Raw genomic sequence first — 16,790 nt, 5'->3', positions numbered from 1 at the left:
TTGCTTCACCTGTCTGGCTGTTTCTACTGTTGCCAAGGAAACACGTTCTAAAATTCCTACACTAACCCTCTCAGACCTGCTTTCTTCCTTTAAGGTATTCCTGAAAACCTGTTTATTTGGCAATTCTTTTGATCACCTGACCTAATATCCCCATCTGTGGCCTTATGTGAGAAGTTCTCAATAGTATTTCTGTGGAAACATGATAAACAAAAAACAAACTGTCGTTGATTTGCACACATTGTCAACTCTTCAATGTTGCTGAGTGAATAATCGATAACAGCTCTTACCCAACCACATTGTGGGAGCACCTTCACCACATGAACTGCAGCTGTACAAGGAAGTCAAACATCACCTTCTCCACAGGCAATGGGGCTTTGGCATTGATCACGGGTATCTGTGGAGAGAGAAACACACAGCTGATATTTCAGGGAGTGCAAGATGCAATACAGGGAGGGAAAATGGTGCAGAATTTGGATTTTCAAATTTGTGTTTTACAATGAGTACTAAGTTTTGTAAAACCTCTCAATCCATACCATGAAAATTTCCTTCTCTTCCTGGTCAATATGTCTTTCCTTTCCCCTGCCCTTCACCTTCACACATTTCCAATGCCTTGGTCACAACAGTGTGCTGTCAGTGAAGTTTATCACGGTTGAGTATTGTCCCGCCCCTCATTCACTCCGATTGGTTGAAGGACCAACTAGCACCTCTTGTCCCCGTTCCCCACTCTTATTGGTCCTGCGCTGACATCAATAATCCGAGGCCCACTGTGGGCTGGAGCATGCTCAGTGCTTCCTGCTTTTGCTGCTGTTCATCAGGTTTGAGAGACAGAAGGCTCATCCCTGTTTCTCCTGATGTCAGACAATGACAACAACTAGCTGCATTGTATGAAGCCTTTCACATTGACAAATCTCCTAAAATGCTTCACGAATGATGGAAATGTTGATTAAAGAGAACGAATTTTAGATACATCTTTAAGGCGGACAAGAGGGGGTTCGGGAGGGTATTCCCAACGTTTGTGTCCTCGGCAGCTCCAATCGTGAAGTGATATATTGGGCAATAGCTTACAATGGAGACAGTTAGTGGCTAACCATAGGTTAACAATCTCATATCGTAGCCCCCTACCCCACACGCCAGTCCTTGTTCTCACAGCCTGCCATTACATACCTATGGTTATCCACTAACAGACTCCATTAACAGCTCGTCACCCTCCCCCAGACAGATCGTTATCCTTTAACCAACTGTTCTTCTCACTCTATCCCCACCTATCCTTTACTCCTTTTATCCTCCCCCCACACTATCTTCTGCACATAAACTGACTTTGTTTCCTCAGTAACATCTGTTCTGTGGAAGGCACACCGGATCTTAAACTTTAACTCTGATTTTTCATCACAGATACTACCAGACCTGCTGAGCTTTTCCAGAACTTCCTGGTTGTTATTTCTGATTTACATCTTCCGCAGTTCTTTTGGTTTTAATTTACCGGGGGTTTGTAATTCAGGTTCAACAGACACTGTCCCTGTCCCTGTTGTGCGAGATAAGTGGCTATCCAGCCCCATCTACGGCACTTTTTATTTCCCTTCCCAGGAACAAAGACACGGAGGAGTCAGTCCAAAACTTTTTCATTCAACTTTGCAAAGTCGGGTGCTGTTCCCAAAGGTACACACACACAAGCATAGTAATCTCCACACATTATATACATGTATATGTGGGCTGGGTTTACTACTGCTGCCTTGACCAACGAGTGCTCGGATTCCCCACTGTTTTCCTTTTTTGGGTTCTGGTGCCTGCGATTCTTTTATCATTCACTTGGCCAATCAGTGTTTGAGCTTCCCATTCTTCCCTTATATGGATGATGTTGTACAACTGTGGTTAAGGGCGGCCTCTCAACTATCGAGGAAAGCTGTTACAACTGTTTCATTCATATAAACGTGGGGGAGGTCCGGCAACAGTTTCGAGTGTCTGCTTGTGTTTACTATGAGGTAGAAAAGACTAAAAGGCAGCTAACCGTCTACCCCCTACATGCTTGTGTTTACTATGAGGTAGAAAAGACTAAAAAGGCAGCTAACCGTTTAAAAATTACACTACCCCCTAGAAATCCCCCGTGTCTTTTCTTACGGCCTGTAATTTTTCAACCGTAAGTTTCTTCTCCAGGGCATTTAATAACTCCCGAGCTTGTTCATCAAACTGCCCTTCTCTAATACTACCCCCGCCCAAGAGGGATTCACGTTGTTCCATCTCGAGATTTATTCGTTCAACCTGCCCATAGGGAACATCCTTCTTAGTAAGGGCGGTTTCGATCAGTCGTTGAGTTAATCCCCGGACACAGGGAATAACGCAACACCCAAGGGCAGTGAGTACCCCTGCCGCCACTATACATGAGACAAGAAAGGGAACGACCACCCCCGTCCATTTACCGAACCAAGCTTCCAACCAGTCCGTGAGGCCAGAGTCGATGCCCGAGTTTTCGGCCAGTTCGTCCGCCAATGTGGTGAGTCCATCCAGGGCGCGGGTGATGGACCCATCAGGGGCTGTGTTGTTGGGGATGAAAGTGCAGCACTGAATGCCTATCATGACACAAACACCCCCCTTCTCTGCCAACATCATGTCTAAGGCCAACCTATTTTCCCACGCCATCCTACTAGTGGCGTCCAGTTGTTCTGCTATTCCTTTCACTGCATCCCGGGTATAATTAATGAACCTCTGCTGATTGTAGTAAATATAATTAATCCAATCCACATTCTTATTGATGGTCACCCACCAGAATAGTGACGACTCAAAACCCGCCGCTATCTGGTTCCTAGCCTTGTATTCGTCAGGAACACCCCTGGGGACCCCTATGGCATCTAAATATATGTTATCATCGAAAGAGGTCTCCAAAGCTCTCTCAGTTCTTCCACTAGAACGGGGTCGCTCTTGTTTTTCGAATGCCAGGGTGAATGGGATGGCCAATTGAACGATCGCACAAGTGCCCGTCCATTTTCGGGGCAGGGTCGGTCGCAGAACCCTCCCACCACAGTACCACCAGAGGTCTGCCCTAGGCACATGAATGTGGGAGTAATTCCCGCCCCCGGTAGTTTCATTGACCAGCCGGATTGATCCGCTGCACTTGTCAAATGTCCCCACATCGTCGTCCCACTGTAGTCCCGTCCGAGAGACGCAGGCCTGGTGCGTACCCGTTACCCCTGAGAATGATGGCGGGCGGGGCGCCCCCTCAGTCCTGACGGGGGGAAACTTCAAACTCAAGGGTCGACAAGTGGGGTCGTTCCAGGCCTCTCGGTCCTGGTACAGCCTTATCATGCAGTCCATGGCTCGTGGGTGTTTCTCCCATCCCAGCGGGAATGGGACCACCTGAGGGTTAGGGCGGGCACTCGTGCATGCGTAGCAATCACTCTTTTTCATGCTCCTCACAGTATATTTGACCCATTCCATCCAGGCATTCGCCTCCCCGTATACCGTTTCTATTTCAAAGGTCTTTTCCAAATCCGTTGTCTCAATTATTCTAATCTTTTCCTGCTTATCAGTGGTGGATGAGCCCCCAGACTCAGCTTCAATGACCGTGATATACGTGCAGCACAGCTGCATTCCCCCCCCATCCTGCCTGGCCCCCAACTCTAATACCCAGTATTGTTCTATTAAGTCTCGCCTCGTTCTTTTGCAAGTTCTTTATGGTCAGATAAAGCGGATTGCACCGATTATGCCCACAATCTCGTCCAGGGGTGATGGGATCACGGACAACTGACACCATAGCCTGGACCCCGGGGGCTGGAAGCCTACTTAGGCCTTCCCTACCATACAATTGTAATACTAACGTCTGACCCTGGAATCCCCTTTCTCTCTCTAGATTCTGCTTAGTTTGATTCAGTTGACTTTTAGTCCTCCAGGGCACCAACTCACATAGGTCTAAGCTAAGTGTCTGTGTTGATTGGTTGGCAAGCACGGAGATGGTGAACCACTGACGGTCCTCTATTTGTTTCATCCGGAGGCCAAATTGGGTAACACGCACACTATGACCCAGCCCAAGGACAATGGCATAGCAAGTTAACAATACGATTGACTGCATTTTGTCGCGACACCCGTAGCCCGAGGGCACAGTTCCTTTAGACTCGCCAAAGTCCGATTAGTTCGTTCTCAGGGTCTCTGTTCCTTAGATGCCTTTGTCAGAGAGGTTCGTTCGTCCTCCGTCGGTTGTGGCACTGGTCCCTTGACTCGAGTGTAATGTGTCCAGCCCTTTTCGGCCGTACGGACAGCCGTTTCGGTCGTCAAAAGTACCAGGAAGGGACCGTCCCAAGTTGGTTCGAGGGTACGTTGCTTCCAGCTTTTAATCAGGACCCACTGACCCGGCTTGACGGTGTGCACCGCAAACTCGAGGGGCGGCATCTGTGCCAAAAGTCCCTGTTAGCGTAAACGAGATAGAGCAGACCCCAGAGCCACCACATATTTTTGCACAAACATATCCCGAGACTCAAATACAGGAGGTTCCCCCTTCGGCGCATGGAACGGGAGGCCAAATAACATTTCGAAAGGGGAGACGCCCAAATCCCGCCTTGGCTGGGTGCGAATTTGCAACAGGGCAAGGGGTAGGCATTTGGTCCAAGGCAGGCCGATTTCACTAGTGAGCTTGGTTAGCTGCTTTTTGATGGTCTGGTTCATTCTTTCGACCTTGCCCGAGGAGGAGGGATGCCAGGGGGTGTGTGCAAATCCCAGTCAATCCCCATTGCTTGCACTACATTCTGGAGGACGGTCGAGGTGAAGTGGCTCCCCTGGTCAGAGTCAATAGCGCGGGGTAGCCCAAATCGTGGGATGATTTGCTCGAGTAGAATCTTGCTAACCTGAGTTGCCGTTGCCGTGGTAGTGGGGAAAGCTTCCACCCATCCTGTCAGGTGATCTACCACTACTAATAGATATTTCAGGCGACCTATGGGGGGGAGCTCAGTGTAATCTACCTGGATATACTCAAACGGCCTATAGGCCGGACTCCTACCCCCTTGTCTTGCATGCTGCCGCAGCCCCCTTTTGTTAATCTTTCGACATGTTATACAATCTCCTGTGACCTGCTTGGCTACCGTGTACAGACCAGGGTGAGCATATCGGCGCAGGAAGGCATCACACAGTGCCTGGGCGCCCCAGTGACCCCCTTGGTGTAAACGGGCAATAATGTCCCGCGTCAACGGTCGATTTAGTAGCTGGCGGCTATCGGGTAAGGTCCACTTGCCTTCCCTATCCTTTGTACCCCCCAGAGACGCGAGAAGAGTTTCTTCTTTGTCAGTAAACGTGGGCACTTCGGTAATTTCGGATATCTGTGGAATCCTTACCAGGCAGTTTATTACTTCCTTCCCCATCCCAGCCAATTTTGCCTGTTCATCTGCCAATTGATTCCCCAGGGTCTCTATTTTATCGTCTTTCTGGTGTCCTTTCACATGTACTACAGCAATCTCTTGTGGCAGCAACAAATCCTCCAAGATCATGGCTACTAGTTCCTCGTGGACCAACTCTTTTCCTCTACTATTTATCATTCCCATTTCTTTCCAGATCTTCCCAAAGGTGTGTACTACCCCAAAGGCATACTTAGAGTCAGTGTAGATTGTCCCGGCTATTCCCTTTAAATTCCTCAGAGCCCGGTGCAAGGCGTACAATTCGCACGTTTGTGCGGACCAGGCATTCGGTAGCCGTCCACTTTCCACTAATTCCCAACCAGTCTCACTAATGACTGCATAACCGTTGTGTCTCTTCCCATCTATCACTCGAGAGGACCCATCAATGTACCACCGCCTACCTGCATGTAAGGGGGTATTCCTCAGATCTTCCCTCACTTTACTCTGGTACTCTATTATGTCTGAACAACAGTGTTCCAGTTCCTCCTCCCCTTCCCCTTTCCAAAGAAAGTCCGCCGGGTTCTGGCAGCCCCCGACTTCTATTCGGAGGTCTTCTCGGTCTAACAATATGGCTTCATATTTCAGAATTCTCGAGTCAGTCAGCCAACCCCCGGCCTTCTGATTCAGGATAGTTCTAACCTGGTGGGGAGTAGTGACCGTCAAGGGGGCCCCGAAAGTCAACTTCCTGCTTTCCTCTACCAGCTTTGCCGAGGCTGCCACCGCTTGGACACACTCCGGCCACCCTCGGGAGACTGGATCCAGAATTTTTGACAGGAAAGCCACGGGCTTCCTTTTACCCCCCCCCAGTCCTGGGTCAATACTCCAAGAGCGGTTCCCTTTCTGGAGTTCACAAAGAGGCGAAATGTCTTACTAAAATCCGGCAAGCTTAAAACAGGTGCGGCCATCAATTTTCCTTTTAGGATTTCAATTAACTTTTTCTCCTCCTCCTCCCATTTTATTCTGTTGGGTGCCTCCTCAATGAGTTTTAGGTACAAGTCTTTAGTAAGGGGGGCATAGTCGTCTATCCATAACCGACAATAGCCTAAGAGTCCCAAGAACTTCCGCAACTCCCTCTTGGTCGTTGGGAGGCCGAGTTCGATTATTGCCCGCACTCTTTCCGGACTTATTCGTTTCTGTCCCTGGCTTATCAAGTGTCCCAGGTACTTAACCTCTTTCTCGACATATTGGAGCTTCTTCTGACTCACTCTTAACCCCTTCTCAGCTAGGTAATTTAACAGGGCATTAGTCCCAAGTAGGACGTCCTCCTCCGCCGGTCCGGATAAAAGGAGATCGTCCACGTATTGTATAAGCTTAAGGGCCGGGGACAAGGTTAGTCCCTCCAATAATTGTTCCAGAATCTGCCCGAACAGAGTCGGGGACTCAGTGAATCCTTGGGGGAGTACGGTCCACCTGTACTGTTGTTTTCTGCCAGTATCAGGATCCTCCCATTCAAAAGCAAAAAGATCCCTACTGTCCTTGTCCAGGGGACACGCCCAGAAGGCATCCTTTAAGTGTATAATACTAAACCAGCCGTGGTCCGGGGGGATTCGCCCCAGAATAGTGTATGGGTTCGGTACCACAGGGTGCCGTACTTGGACAATTTTATTTACCTCCCTTAGGTCTTGGACCATTCGGTAGCTCCCATCCGACTTCCGGACCGGCAGGATGGGAGAATTGTATCGTGACATACAGGGCTCTACCAATCCATCTTTTATTAGGTCTTCCATAACTGTCTTCAGGCCCTGTCTCCCTTCCCAAGAGATGGGGTATTGGCGCACTCTGACGTCGGGGCTCTGGGGCTTTAATTTTACCTCCACAGGTCGAATTGCGAGTCCCCCCCGGTTCCCTTTGGCGACCCAAACCCTAGGGTCTATCTCTGTCAATCGGGACTCACTAAGGTATGACAAGGTAACGGCTAATTCTTCCTCTCTCACTTCTGCCCCGTCTCGCTTCTCTCCCTCTCCAACTTTTCTTCGACGTTCCTCTTTCCACCCCATAATCTCCCTCCCCCATTCCGGTGGACTTACAAGCTTCCTGTACGGCTGCCACCATCATTTTTGTCTTATGTTTCTCCCTTATTACATCCCTCTGAACGTACACCTTCTGTGCTTCCCGTAATAATTCTGCAACATCCTTTTCAGCCCAATCCTCCACTTTCTGTAATTTCTTCTGAATGTCAGGCCATGACTTAGTCACAAAGTGCACCTTAAGCATGCTCTTGCCTATTTCCCCATCGGGGTCTAAACCTGAATACTTTCGCATGGACTCCCGCAAACGGTCTAGAAACTCACTCGGGGATTCATCCTTTTTCTGTCCAACTTCAAATGCTTTTGCTAAATTCCGCTGTTTGGGCACGCAGGTTTGGATCCCCCTGATTATATTGCTTCTGAGGTCTGTCATATTGGCCCTTCCCCCCGCGTCGTTATGATCCCACCGGGGGTCCTCTAAGGGGTACTTCTGCTCTCCACGCTGAGGGCCGTCCTGATGCTCCCTATCCCAAATGGCCATTGCACTATTCCGGATCATAACAATTTCATCGTAATTAAATAGTATTCTCATCATGGCCTGCAGTTCAGCCCATGTGTATATACTGGGCCCCAGAAATTGGTCCAGTTGTATTCCCACACTGACGGGGTCGTCCAGTAGATGGGGTAGTTCATTACGGAGTTGCCGGATATCCCCAGAATTTAAAGGTTGTACTACGAACCCGGTCCGTTCGTTCCCAAACGGCACCTCTCGTAAGGGGTTCAGCTGTTCAATATTGTCACTCCTCCCAGCTCTCAATCCCTCTTCTCGACCTCTCCGCATCTCGAGTCGGACTGAGTTCCTCGTGCCTGGGGTGAGTTCTGTGCCCCCTCCTGTGCCCCCCCAGCAGTCCCTTCCTCACTGGTCGTAGCCTGCTGGGACTCGGAATTATCCGTCGCAGGAGGGAGGTCCGCGCTGGACGCCTGGTCGTGCGCGGGTGGTATATACGGGGGCGGGGAAGACGGTGGCAAACCGTCGGTGAGGATGTCCCAAGACTTCTGGGGCTTCCTCGGGTCTGTTTGGGGAATCAGAGAATAGAGACGCGTGGGACTCTCGCCGTCGCCCGCCAACCAGGCGGCGGCATATTTGCTCTCCTCTGGGTCAAACAGTTGTTTTCTGTTAACATATACATTTAGGATTTGACACACCCAGTCTTCATCAGACCCATACTCGGGCCAAACTAACGAGGGGGCGCGGATAGGTTCTTTGGTCCACCGCAGCTTTTTACATTATATGTAAATGATATAGAAGATGGTATCAGCAATAACATTAGCAAATTTGCTGATGACACAAAGCTAGGTGGTAGGGTGAAATGTGATGAGGATGTTAGGGGATTACAGGGTGACCTGGACAAGTTAGGTGAGTGGGCAGATGCATGGCAGATGCAGTTTAATGTGGATAAATGTCTGGTTATCCACTTTGGTGGCAAGAACAGGAAGGCAGATTACTACCTCAATGGTATCAAATTAGGTAAAGGGGCTGTTCAGAGAGATCTGGGTGTTCTTGTCCACCAGTCAATGAAGGCAAGCATGCAGGTACAGCAGGTCGTGAAGAAGGCTAATAGCATGCTGGCCTTCATAACAAGAGGGATTGAGTATAGAAGCAAAGAGGTGCTTCTGCAGCTGTACAGGGCCCTGGTGAGACCACACCTGGAGTACTGTGTACAGTTCTGGTCTCCAAATTTGAGGAAAGACATTCTGGCTATTGAGGGAGTGCAGCGTAGGTTCACGAGGTCAATTCCTGGAATGGCAGGATTGCCTTACACGGAAAGACTGAAGCGACTGGGCTTGTATACCCTTGAGTTTAGAAGACTGAGAGGGGATCTGATTGAAACGTATAGGCTTATGAAAGGACTGGACACTCTGGCAGGAGGGAACATATTTCCGTTGATGGGGGAGTGCCGAACCAGAGGACACAACTTAAAAATACGGGGTAGACCATTTAGGACAGAGATGAGGAGAAACTACTTCACACAGAGAGTGGTGGCTGTGTGGAATGCTCTGCCCCAGAGGGCAGTGGAGGCCCAGTCTCTGGATTCTTTTAAGAAAGAATTGGATAGAGCTCTTAAAGATAGTGGAGTCAAGGGGTATGGAGATAAGGCTGGAACAGGATACTAATTAGGAATGATCAGCCATGATCATATTGAATGGCGGTGCAGGCTCGAAGGGCAGAATGGCCTACTCCTGCATCTATTGTCTATTGTCTATTGTCTATTGTCTAAAACAACAATATTTTATCATGGTCTCTTTCTTTAAGTCCTTCGTTCTACTACTGTCCGTCCATAGACTTAACTTCCAACCTAATGGACTATCGGGGGGTATTTCTTTCCCATTTGCAGTCTTCCCTGACTTTTCCTTAGAAGTCTGATTTCCCATGGTTTATCTTCCGTCCTGGTCTTAAACGCCCAAAGCGTTTTCACAGATGACCGTCAAAACCACAATTTCCCGTGGTTTATCTTCAGTCCTGGTCTTAAACGCCCAAAGCGTTTTCACAGATGACCGTCAAAACCACGCGGCCAACAAGGAAGAACAAAAGAATCTCTTACCTTGATCCGTGCACGGAGTTGTCTGGCCTTTTTAAATGTGTGTACCCCCGTGTATAGTCACTAACCGGTCGTCCCAGCACTCGTCCGTGTGTTCCTTTTCCAGGATTCAAAATTATTTTTAAATGAGCCGGGTCACATCGTCTCTTGGCCGACGGCCAACGGACCAAGCCGATCAGTGAGAAGTATAAATATATACTAGACGCGTCTTTGTTGTAATCAGGCTTGATCCGTGAGCCGAAGAGACTGCCCCCCCCCGGCAATAATTATTTCATCCCGGAGGAGCCCCCAATTGTGCGAGATAAGTGGCTATCCAGCCCCATCTACGGCACTTTTCATTTCCCTTCCCAGGAACAAAGACACGGAGGAGTCAGTCCAAAACTTTTTCATTCAACTTTGCAAAGTCGGGTGCTGTTCCCAAAGGTACACACACACAAGCATAGTAATCTCCACACATTATATACATGTATATGTGGGCTGGGTTTACTACTGCTGCCTTGACCAACGAGTGCTCGGATTCCCCACTGTTTTCCTTTTTTGGGTTCTGGTGCCTGCGATTCTTTTATCATTCACTTGGCCAATCAGTGTTTGAGCTTCCCATTCTTCCCTTATATGGATGATGTTGTACAACTGTGGTTAAGGGCGGCCTCTCAACTATCGAGGAAAGCTGTTACAACTGTTTCATTCATATAAACGTGGGGGAGGTCCGGCAACAGTTTCGAGTGTCTGCTTGTGTTTACTATGAGGTAGAAAAGACTAAAAGGCAGCTAACCGTCTACCCCCTACATGCTTGTGTTTACTATGAGGTAGAAAAGACTAAAAAGGCAGCTAACCGTTTAAAAATTACACTACCCCCTAGACTGTCTCTGCTGTCTCTCCAAACCCAGTGCAGAATTCTCCACTCCAGAGAGACGCAACAGCACAGGCCAGGGGTGGAGACTGGGATTTTCCAGATCTCTGTGGGACTCAGTGCCATTCTACACATGTAACCTTCACTACATCAGAGTAACTTTCCATTCTGTCTATTTGTCTGTCTCCTGTAGGTACTCAGGAAGTTCCTGACTCAACAGACTTCCCAACTGCTGGGTGTCTCGTCCCTAACCACATTGAAGATGGTTGGTCAGCCACAGAGACAAAGGGCAGGGAGATCTGGAGCCTTTAATAAATCCTGCAGTGAGGTAAGATCACTACTAATGCACATAGCAGGGAGCAATGAGAAGACTCCAAACATCAACTAACAGCACATGACACAGATACAGTGCTGGAGGGGGAGCACAGTTCAGGCACACCTCTAGCTTAATCACCACGTCTACTTTGACTTGCGTTGCACTGAGTCAGCATAGAGAGTTCACAGTTATCAATCCAGGCCTGTGCTTTCTTAGTGAGCATCAGTACAACAGAGAGGAAAGCAGGTCTCCCACGTCAAGGTGGGAATGCTCCCTGGTATCTTTCTGTTCTGTGTTCTCTCTCCAACACTGATCCACAAGACATACCATAGGTACAGTGTCTTCAGTAATTTTTAACTCCTATAACAGTTCCTATCTCTTCTCCTTCTTTCCATATAGGCCTCTGCATATTTGAAACGTTCCGCATTCTAGGCTACCATCACCTGTCGCTATAGCTTGCTTCAATGTCTACAACATGCCATATCTCAGTATTCTCTTCCTCTTTAACTGGGTACAGGGTCATGCTGCATGAAAACAGAACCTTCAGTCCAAGTCATAAATGCGGACCATTTTTCCAAAACTGAACGAGTCGCATTTGCCTGTGTTAGCCCATATCCCTTCAGACCTTCCCCTCTCCATGTACCTGACTAAATTTTGTTTCCATGTTGCAATTGTTCTTGTTTCACCCATGTGGCTCTGGTAGTTCGTTCCATCAATGCAGCATCCTCTCTGGATAACTTTGCCCCTCATCTCCTTCTTTAAATCTTTGCTCTCTCACCTCACGTTTTAGCCCTCTAGTTTTGGACTCACTTATCATTAGCTATTCACCATTCTTACTCCCCGCATGGTTTCATAAACATTTATAAAGTCACCCCTTATAAGCCTCCTCTGTCCAAGGGAAATAGGGAAGACAATGTTTCAAGTATCTCCAACACATGTATCAAACTGCTGGCCAATGATAGCAAGTGTGCTAAAGGACGCTTTCCCCGCCCTGTCCACATGTGAGGCCACTTCCAAAGAACAATGTAACTGCACCCCTTTGTCTGTCTCTGTTCGACAACACTACCCAGGGCTGTACCATTAACTGTGTTAGTCCAAAACTCAATACCTGAACTAAAATTCATCTTTCATGCCTGCCATGGTCCACTGGCCCAGTTGGTCGATATCCCCTTTGATAACCGTATTCACTGCCCACTACACCATGAATTTGACCATCCACAAAATTACTAACAATGACTTCCATATTCTCAACCAAATCGTTTATGTAGATGATGTACATCAGTGGAACCAGCCCCGATCCTTACAGCACACCACTGGTCACAGGCCACCAGTCTGAACAACAACCCTCTCCCACCACACTCTGTCTCCTACTGTCAAGCCAATTTTGTATCCAATTGGCTAGCTCTCCCTGATCCCATGTGATCTAACCTTATGAACCAGTATATCATGCTAAATCCCGTCAAAGGTCCTCCTGACGGTAGTATAGACAATATACGGTCTCTACTTTAGCAAAAACAATCAAGTTAGTGAGATCTGACTTCGTACGCACAAAACCGTGCTGACTATCTTTCATCAATCCTTGCCTTTCCAAACACATATAACTCCAGTCTGGCGTAATCTATTGAGGGAGTGCAGCGTACGTTCACGAGGTTAATTCCTGGAATGGCAGGATTGCCTTACACGGAAAGACTGAAGCGACTGGGCTTGTATACCCTTGAGTTTAGAAGACTGAGAGGGGATCTCATTGAAACGTATAGGATTATGAAAGGACTGGACACTCTGGCAGGAGGGAACATATTTCCGTTGATGGGGGAATGCCGAACCAGAGGACACAACTTAAAAATACGGGGTAGACCATTTAGGACAGAGATGAGGAGAAACTACTTCACCCAGAGAGTGGTGGCTGTGTGGAATGCTCTGCCCCAGAGGGCAGTGGAGGCCCAGTCTCTGGATTCATTTAAGAAAGAATTGGATAGAGCTCTTAAAGATAGTGGAGTCAAGGGGTATGGAGATAAGGCTGGAACAGGATACTGATTAGGAATGATCAGCCATGATCATATTGAATGGCGGTGCAGGCTCGAAGGGCAGAATGGCCTACTCCTGCATCTATTGTCTATTGTCTATTGTCTATTGTCTAATCACTTCCACAACTTACCCACCACTGACATTGGGCTAATTGGTCTTTAGTTCCCTGGGTTTCCATCGCAGTCTTTCTTAAATAATGGAACAAAACCATATTGTTGTCAGAGCTGTACAACATGGAAACTGATCCTTCAGTTGAGACCAAACATAATCTCAAACCAAACTCGTCCCAGCTGCCTGTTGCTGGCCCTTATCCCTCCTATTCATGTACTTAACTAAATGTCTTTTAAACATTGTAGTTGTACAGACATCCACCTCAGGAGGTTCATTCCACACACAAACCATCCTCTGTGTAAACATTTGCCCCTTAAATTCTTTTTTTTTAACATCTCTCACGTCTTACCTGAAAAATGTGGCCCCTCCACTTGAAACTCCCTCATCCTAAGGAAAAGGAAATTACCATTAACTCTATCTATATCCCAACTGTTTTTCTTAAACTTCTATAAGGTTATTCTAATACTTCTCAACCTCCAGGCTCCAGTGAAAAAAAAAACTCTGCATATCCAGACATTTTTCAGAACTCATGCATTTCATACCCAGCAATGTCTTGGTAAATCTCTTCTGAACACCATTCAGATTAATAATATTCTCCCTATAACTGGGCGACCAGAACTGGACAGAGTATTGCAGAAGAGTCCTCTCCAATGTCCGTACAATATCATAATCACCTCCCAAATCCTACACTCAATGGACTGAGCAATAGTCAGGCATGCCAAGCACTGTCTTATCCATCCTGTGATGCAAACTTCAAGAATTATGTACCTGAACTGGAGGTCCCTCTGCTCTAGAACACTTATCAAGGCTTGAACACTAATTGTATAAGCTCTACACTTTTTTTGTTTTACCAAATGCAATACCTCACATTTATTCAGATTGAATTACATTTGCAGTTTTTCAGCCCATTCACCCGTTTCATCAAGATCACTTTTTTAAAATTAGAAAACCTCCATCACTGTCCAATATGCTAACCTCCAGCATTCCAGCCCATCACACATGACTGTCAATGGTACAAATACCCTTGCCAGTAGCTCCTCAATTTCTTCCCTTGCATCCCACAATGTCCTGTGATACACTTAATCAGGTCCTGGGGATTTCATTACCTTCGTGTTTTAAAACCACAAGCACCACCACTTCTATAACATGCACTCTTTTCAAGTCATAGAGATGTACAGCATGGAAACAGACCCTTCGGTCCCACTCATCCATGCTGACCAGATGATTTAAGTAAATACATCCATTTTACCAGCATTTGGCCTATGTACCTCTGAACCCTTAATCAGATACCCATCCAGATACCTTTTAAATGTTGTAATTGTATCAGTCTCAGTTACTTTCTCTCTCAGCTCATTCCATACACACATTACCATGTGCATGAAAAGGCTGTTCCTTCGGTCCCTTTTTAAACCTTTCCCCTCTAACCTTAAACGTATGGCCTCTACTTTTGGATTTTCCAAACCCTGGGAAAATACCTTGAATGTTTACCCAATACATGCCCCTCATGTTTCAATAAACCTCTTTAAGGTCTCTAATGCTCCAGGAAAAACAAGCCCCAGCTTATTCAGCAATAACACCGGCAACATCCTGTAAACCTTTTCTGAGCCCTTTCAAGTTTCACAACATCCTTCCTATGGCAGGGAGACTGGAATTACAGAGAACTCCAATTGTGGTCTAACGTATTACTCATGTTCCCTGAGTTCCCCAGTCTTTGTCCACAGTAAGTTCTGGAAAGAAAAATTTGTTTAGGGTCTTAGCCATATATGCTAATGAAAGCCAACACACCATACGCCTTCTTAATATCTTCTCAAATTGGGTGGTAACCTCAGGGAAGCAGGATCCCTATGTTTGTATACACTGCTAAGAATCCTGCCTTTCACCATGTAAAGCTTTTCTGCAGAATCCGCCAATCTGAAACCATCCCAATCTTTGTAACTTCCTACAGTCCCTATAACACTCATAAACTGTGAAACCTCCTCAAGTCCCTATATTCCTAATGCCTGCAAAATTCTCCAGTCCTGATATCCCTCCTTAACTCTTGTAAATGCCACCGGCCTCCATTGCCCTTATGGGGAACATTGCAGTGGAGGGAAGAGTTGTAGAGACCGGGCCATGTTACGGAGGTAGGAAGGGCTGCAGAACCTGGAGGATGGTACTAATGTAGGAAGGGACTTGGGTCCTGCAGGAGGTTAGAGGGACCGGGATTCATAGAACCTTCAGGATTGGACAAAGAATGGGATGTGGAACATGAAGGATGTTATGATTTGAACCACAGATCATCTTTGATTGAACCATTCAGACGTTCTTAGAGTCAAAAAGATTTACAGCATGGAAACATACCCTTCAGACCAACCCATCCATGCCGACCAGATATCCCAACCCAATCTAGTCCCACCTACCAGCGTCTGGCCCATATTCTTGCAACCCTTCCTATTCATATACCAATCCAGATGTCTTTGTATCAGCCTTCACCACTTTCTCTGGCAGGTCATTCCATACATATACCACACTCTGCATGAAAACAAAATGCCCCATAAGTCTCTTATATCTTCCCCCTAACCATAAACCTATGCCTCTAGTCCTGGACTCCCACACACGAGGGTAAAGACTTTGTCACTTTAACCTTTCCATGCACCTCATCATTTTATAACCTCTGTAAAATCACCCCTAATGATTTTATAAATCTCAATAAGGTCACCCCTCGATGCTCCAGGGAAAACAGCTCCAGTCTATTCAACCTCTCTTTTTAGCTCAAACCCTCCAATCCTGGCCAAATCCTTGTAAATCTTCTCTGAACCTTTTTCAGTTTCACAACATCATTCCGATAGGAAGGTCACCAGAATTGCACACAATATTCCAAAAGTAACCTAACCAATATCCTGTACAGCTGCAACATGACCTCCCAACTCCTGTACTCAACGCTCTGACCAAAAAAAGGAAAGCATACTAAATGCCTCCTTCACTATCCTACCGACCTGCGACTCTGCTTTCAAGGAGCTGCGAATCTGCACTCCAATATCTCTATGTTCAGCAAGACTCTGTCAGATCTTACCATTAAGTGTATAAGTCCAGCAAAGACTTGCTTTCGCAAAATGCAGTATCTCGCATACATCTGAATTAATCTCCATCTGCCACTTCTCAGCACATTGGCCCATCAGATCAAGATTCCATTGTAATTAGAAGTAACCTCTTTCGCTGGCCATTACACCTCCAAGTTTGTTGTCATCTGCAAACTTACTAACTATACCTCTTGTGCTCACATCCAAATCATGTATGTACATAATGCAAAATATTGGACCCAGCACTAATCACAGGCCTCCAGTGTGAAAACCAACACTCCACCACCACTCTTTGTCTTCTATCTTTGAGCCAGTTCTGTACCATTGGCTAGTTCTCCCTGTATTCCGTGAGATCTAACTTTTCAAACTAGTCTCCCATGGGGAACCTTGTTGAACGCCTTACTGAAGTCCACATAGATCACATCTACCGCACTACTCATCAATCCTCTATGTTACTTCTTCAAAAACCTCAGTCAAGTTTGTGAGACAT

General features: G+C 47.0%; 1 protein-coding gene across 1 annotated transcript; it reads right to left on the bottom strand.

Moving 5' to 3' along the window:
* Positions 1-1,602: 1,602 nt before the first annotated feature.
* LOC140467934 (uncharacterized) lies at positions 1,603-10,764 on the bottom strand. Its single transcript, XM_072563999.1, has 3 exons — positions 9,943-10,764; positions 2,040-4,392; positions 1,603-1,979 (listed from the first exon to the last, which is right to left on the bottom strand). Exon 2 carries the CDS (start codon positions 3,580-3,582, stop codon positions 2,089-2,091), a length of 1,494 nt encoding a protein of 497 aa, XP_072420100.1. The 5' UTR covers positions 3,583-4,392; positions 9,943-10,764; the 3' UTR covers positions 1,603-1,979; positions 2,040-2,088.
* Between the last annotated feature and the right edge of the window lie 6,026 nt (positions 10,765-16,790).

The sequence above is a fragment of the Chiloscyllium punctatum genome, chromosome 46 (genome assembly GCF_047496795.1).
Source record: "Chiloscyllium punctatum isolate Juve2018m chromosome 46, sChiPun1.3, whole genome shotgun sequence".
In the NCBI taxonomy this organism is placed as follows: Eukaryota; Metazoa; Chordata; class Chondrichthyes; order Orectolobiformes; family Hemiscylliidae; genus Chiloscyllium; species Chiloscyllium punctatum.
Note: the sequence above shows the minus strand (reverse complement) of the source record. Positions and strands in the feature narration are given on the sequence as shown.

What these genes read in the sequence shown, in the direction of transcription:
- LOC140467934 (XM_072563999.1), bottom strand. Translation starts at nt 3,582, where the DNA reads ATGCAGCTGTGCTGCACGTATATCACGGTCATTGAAGCTGAGTCTGGG.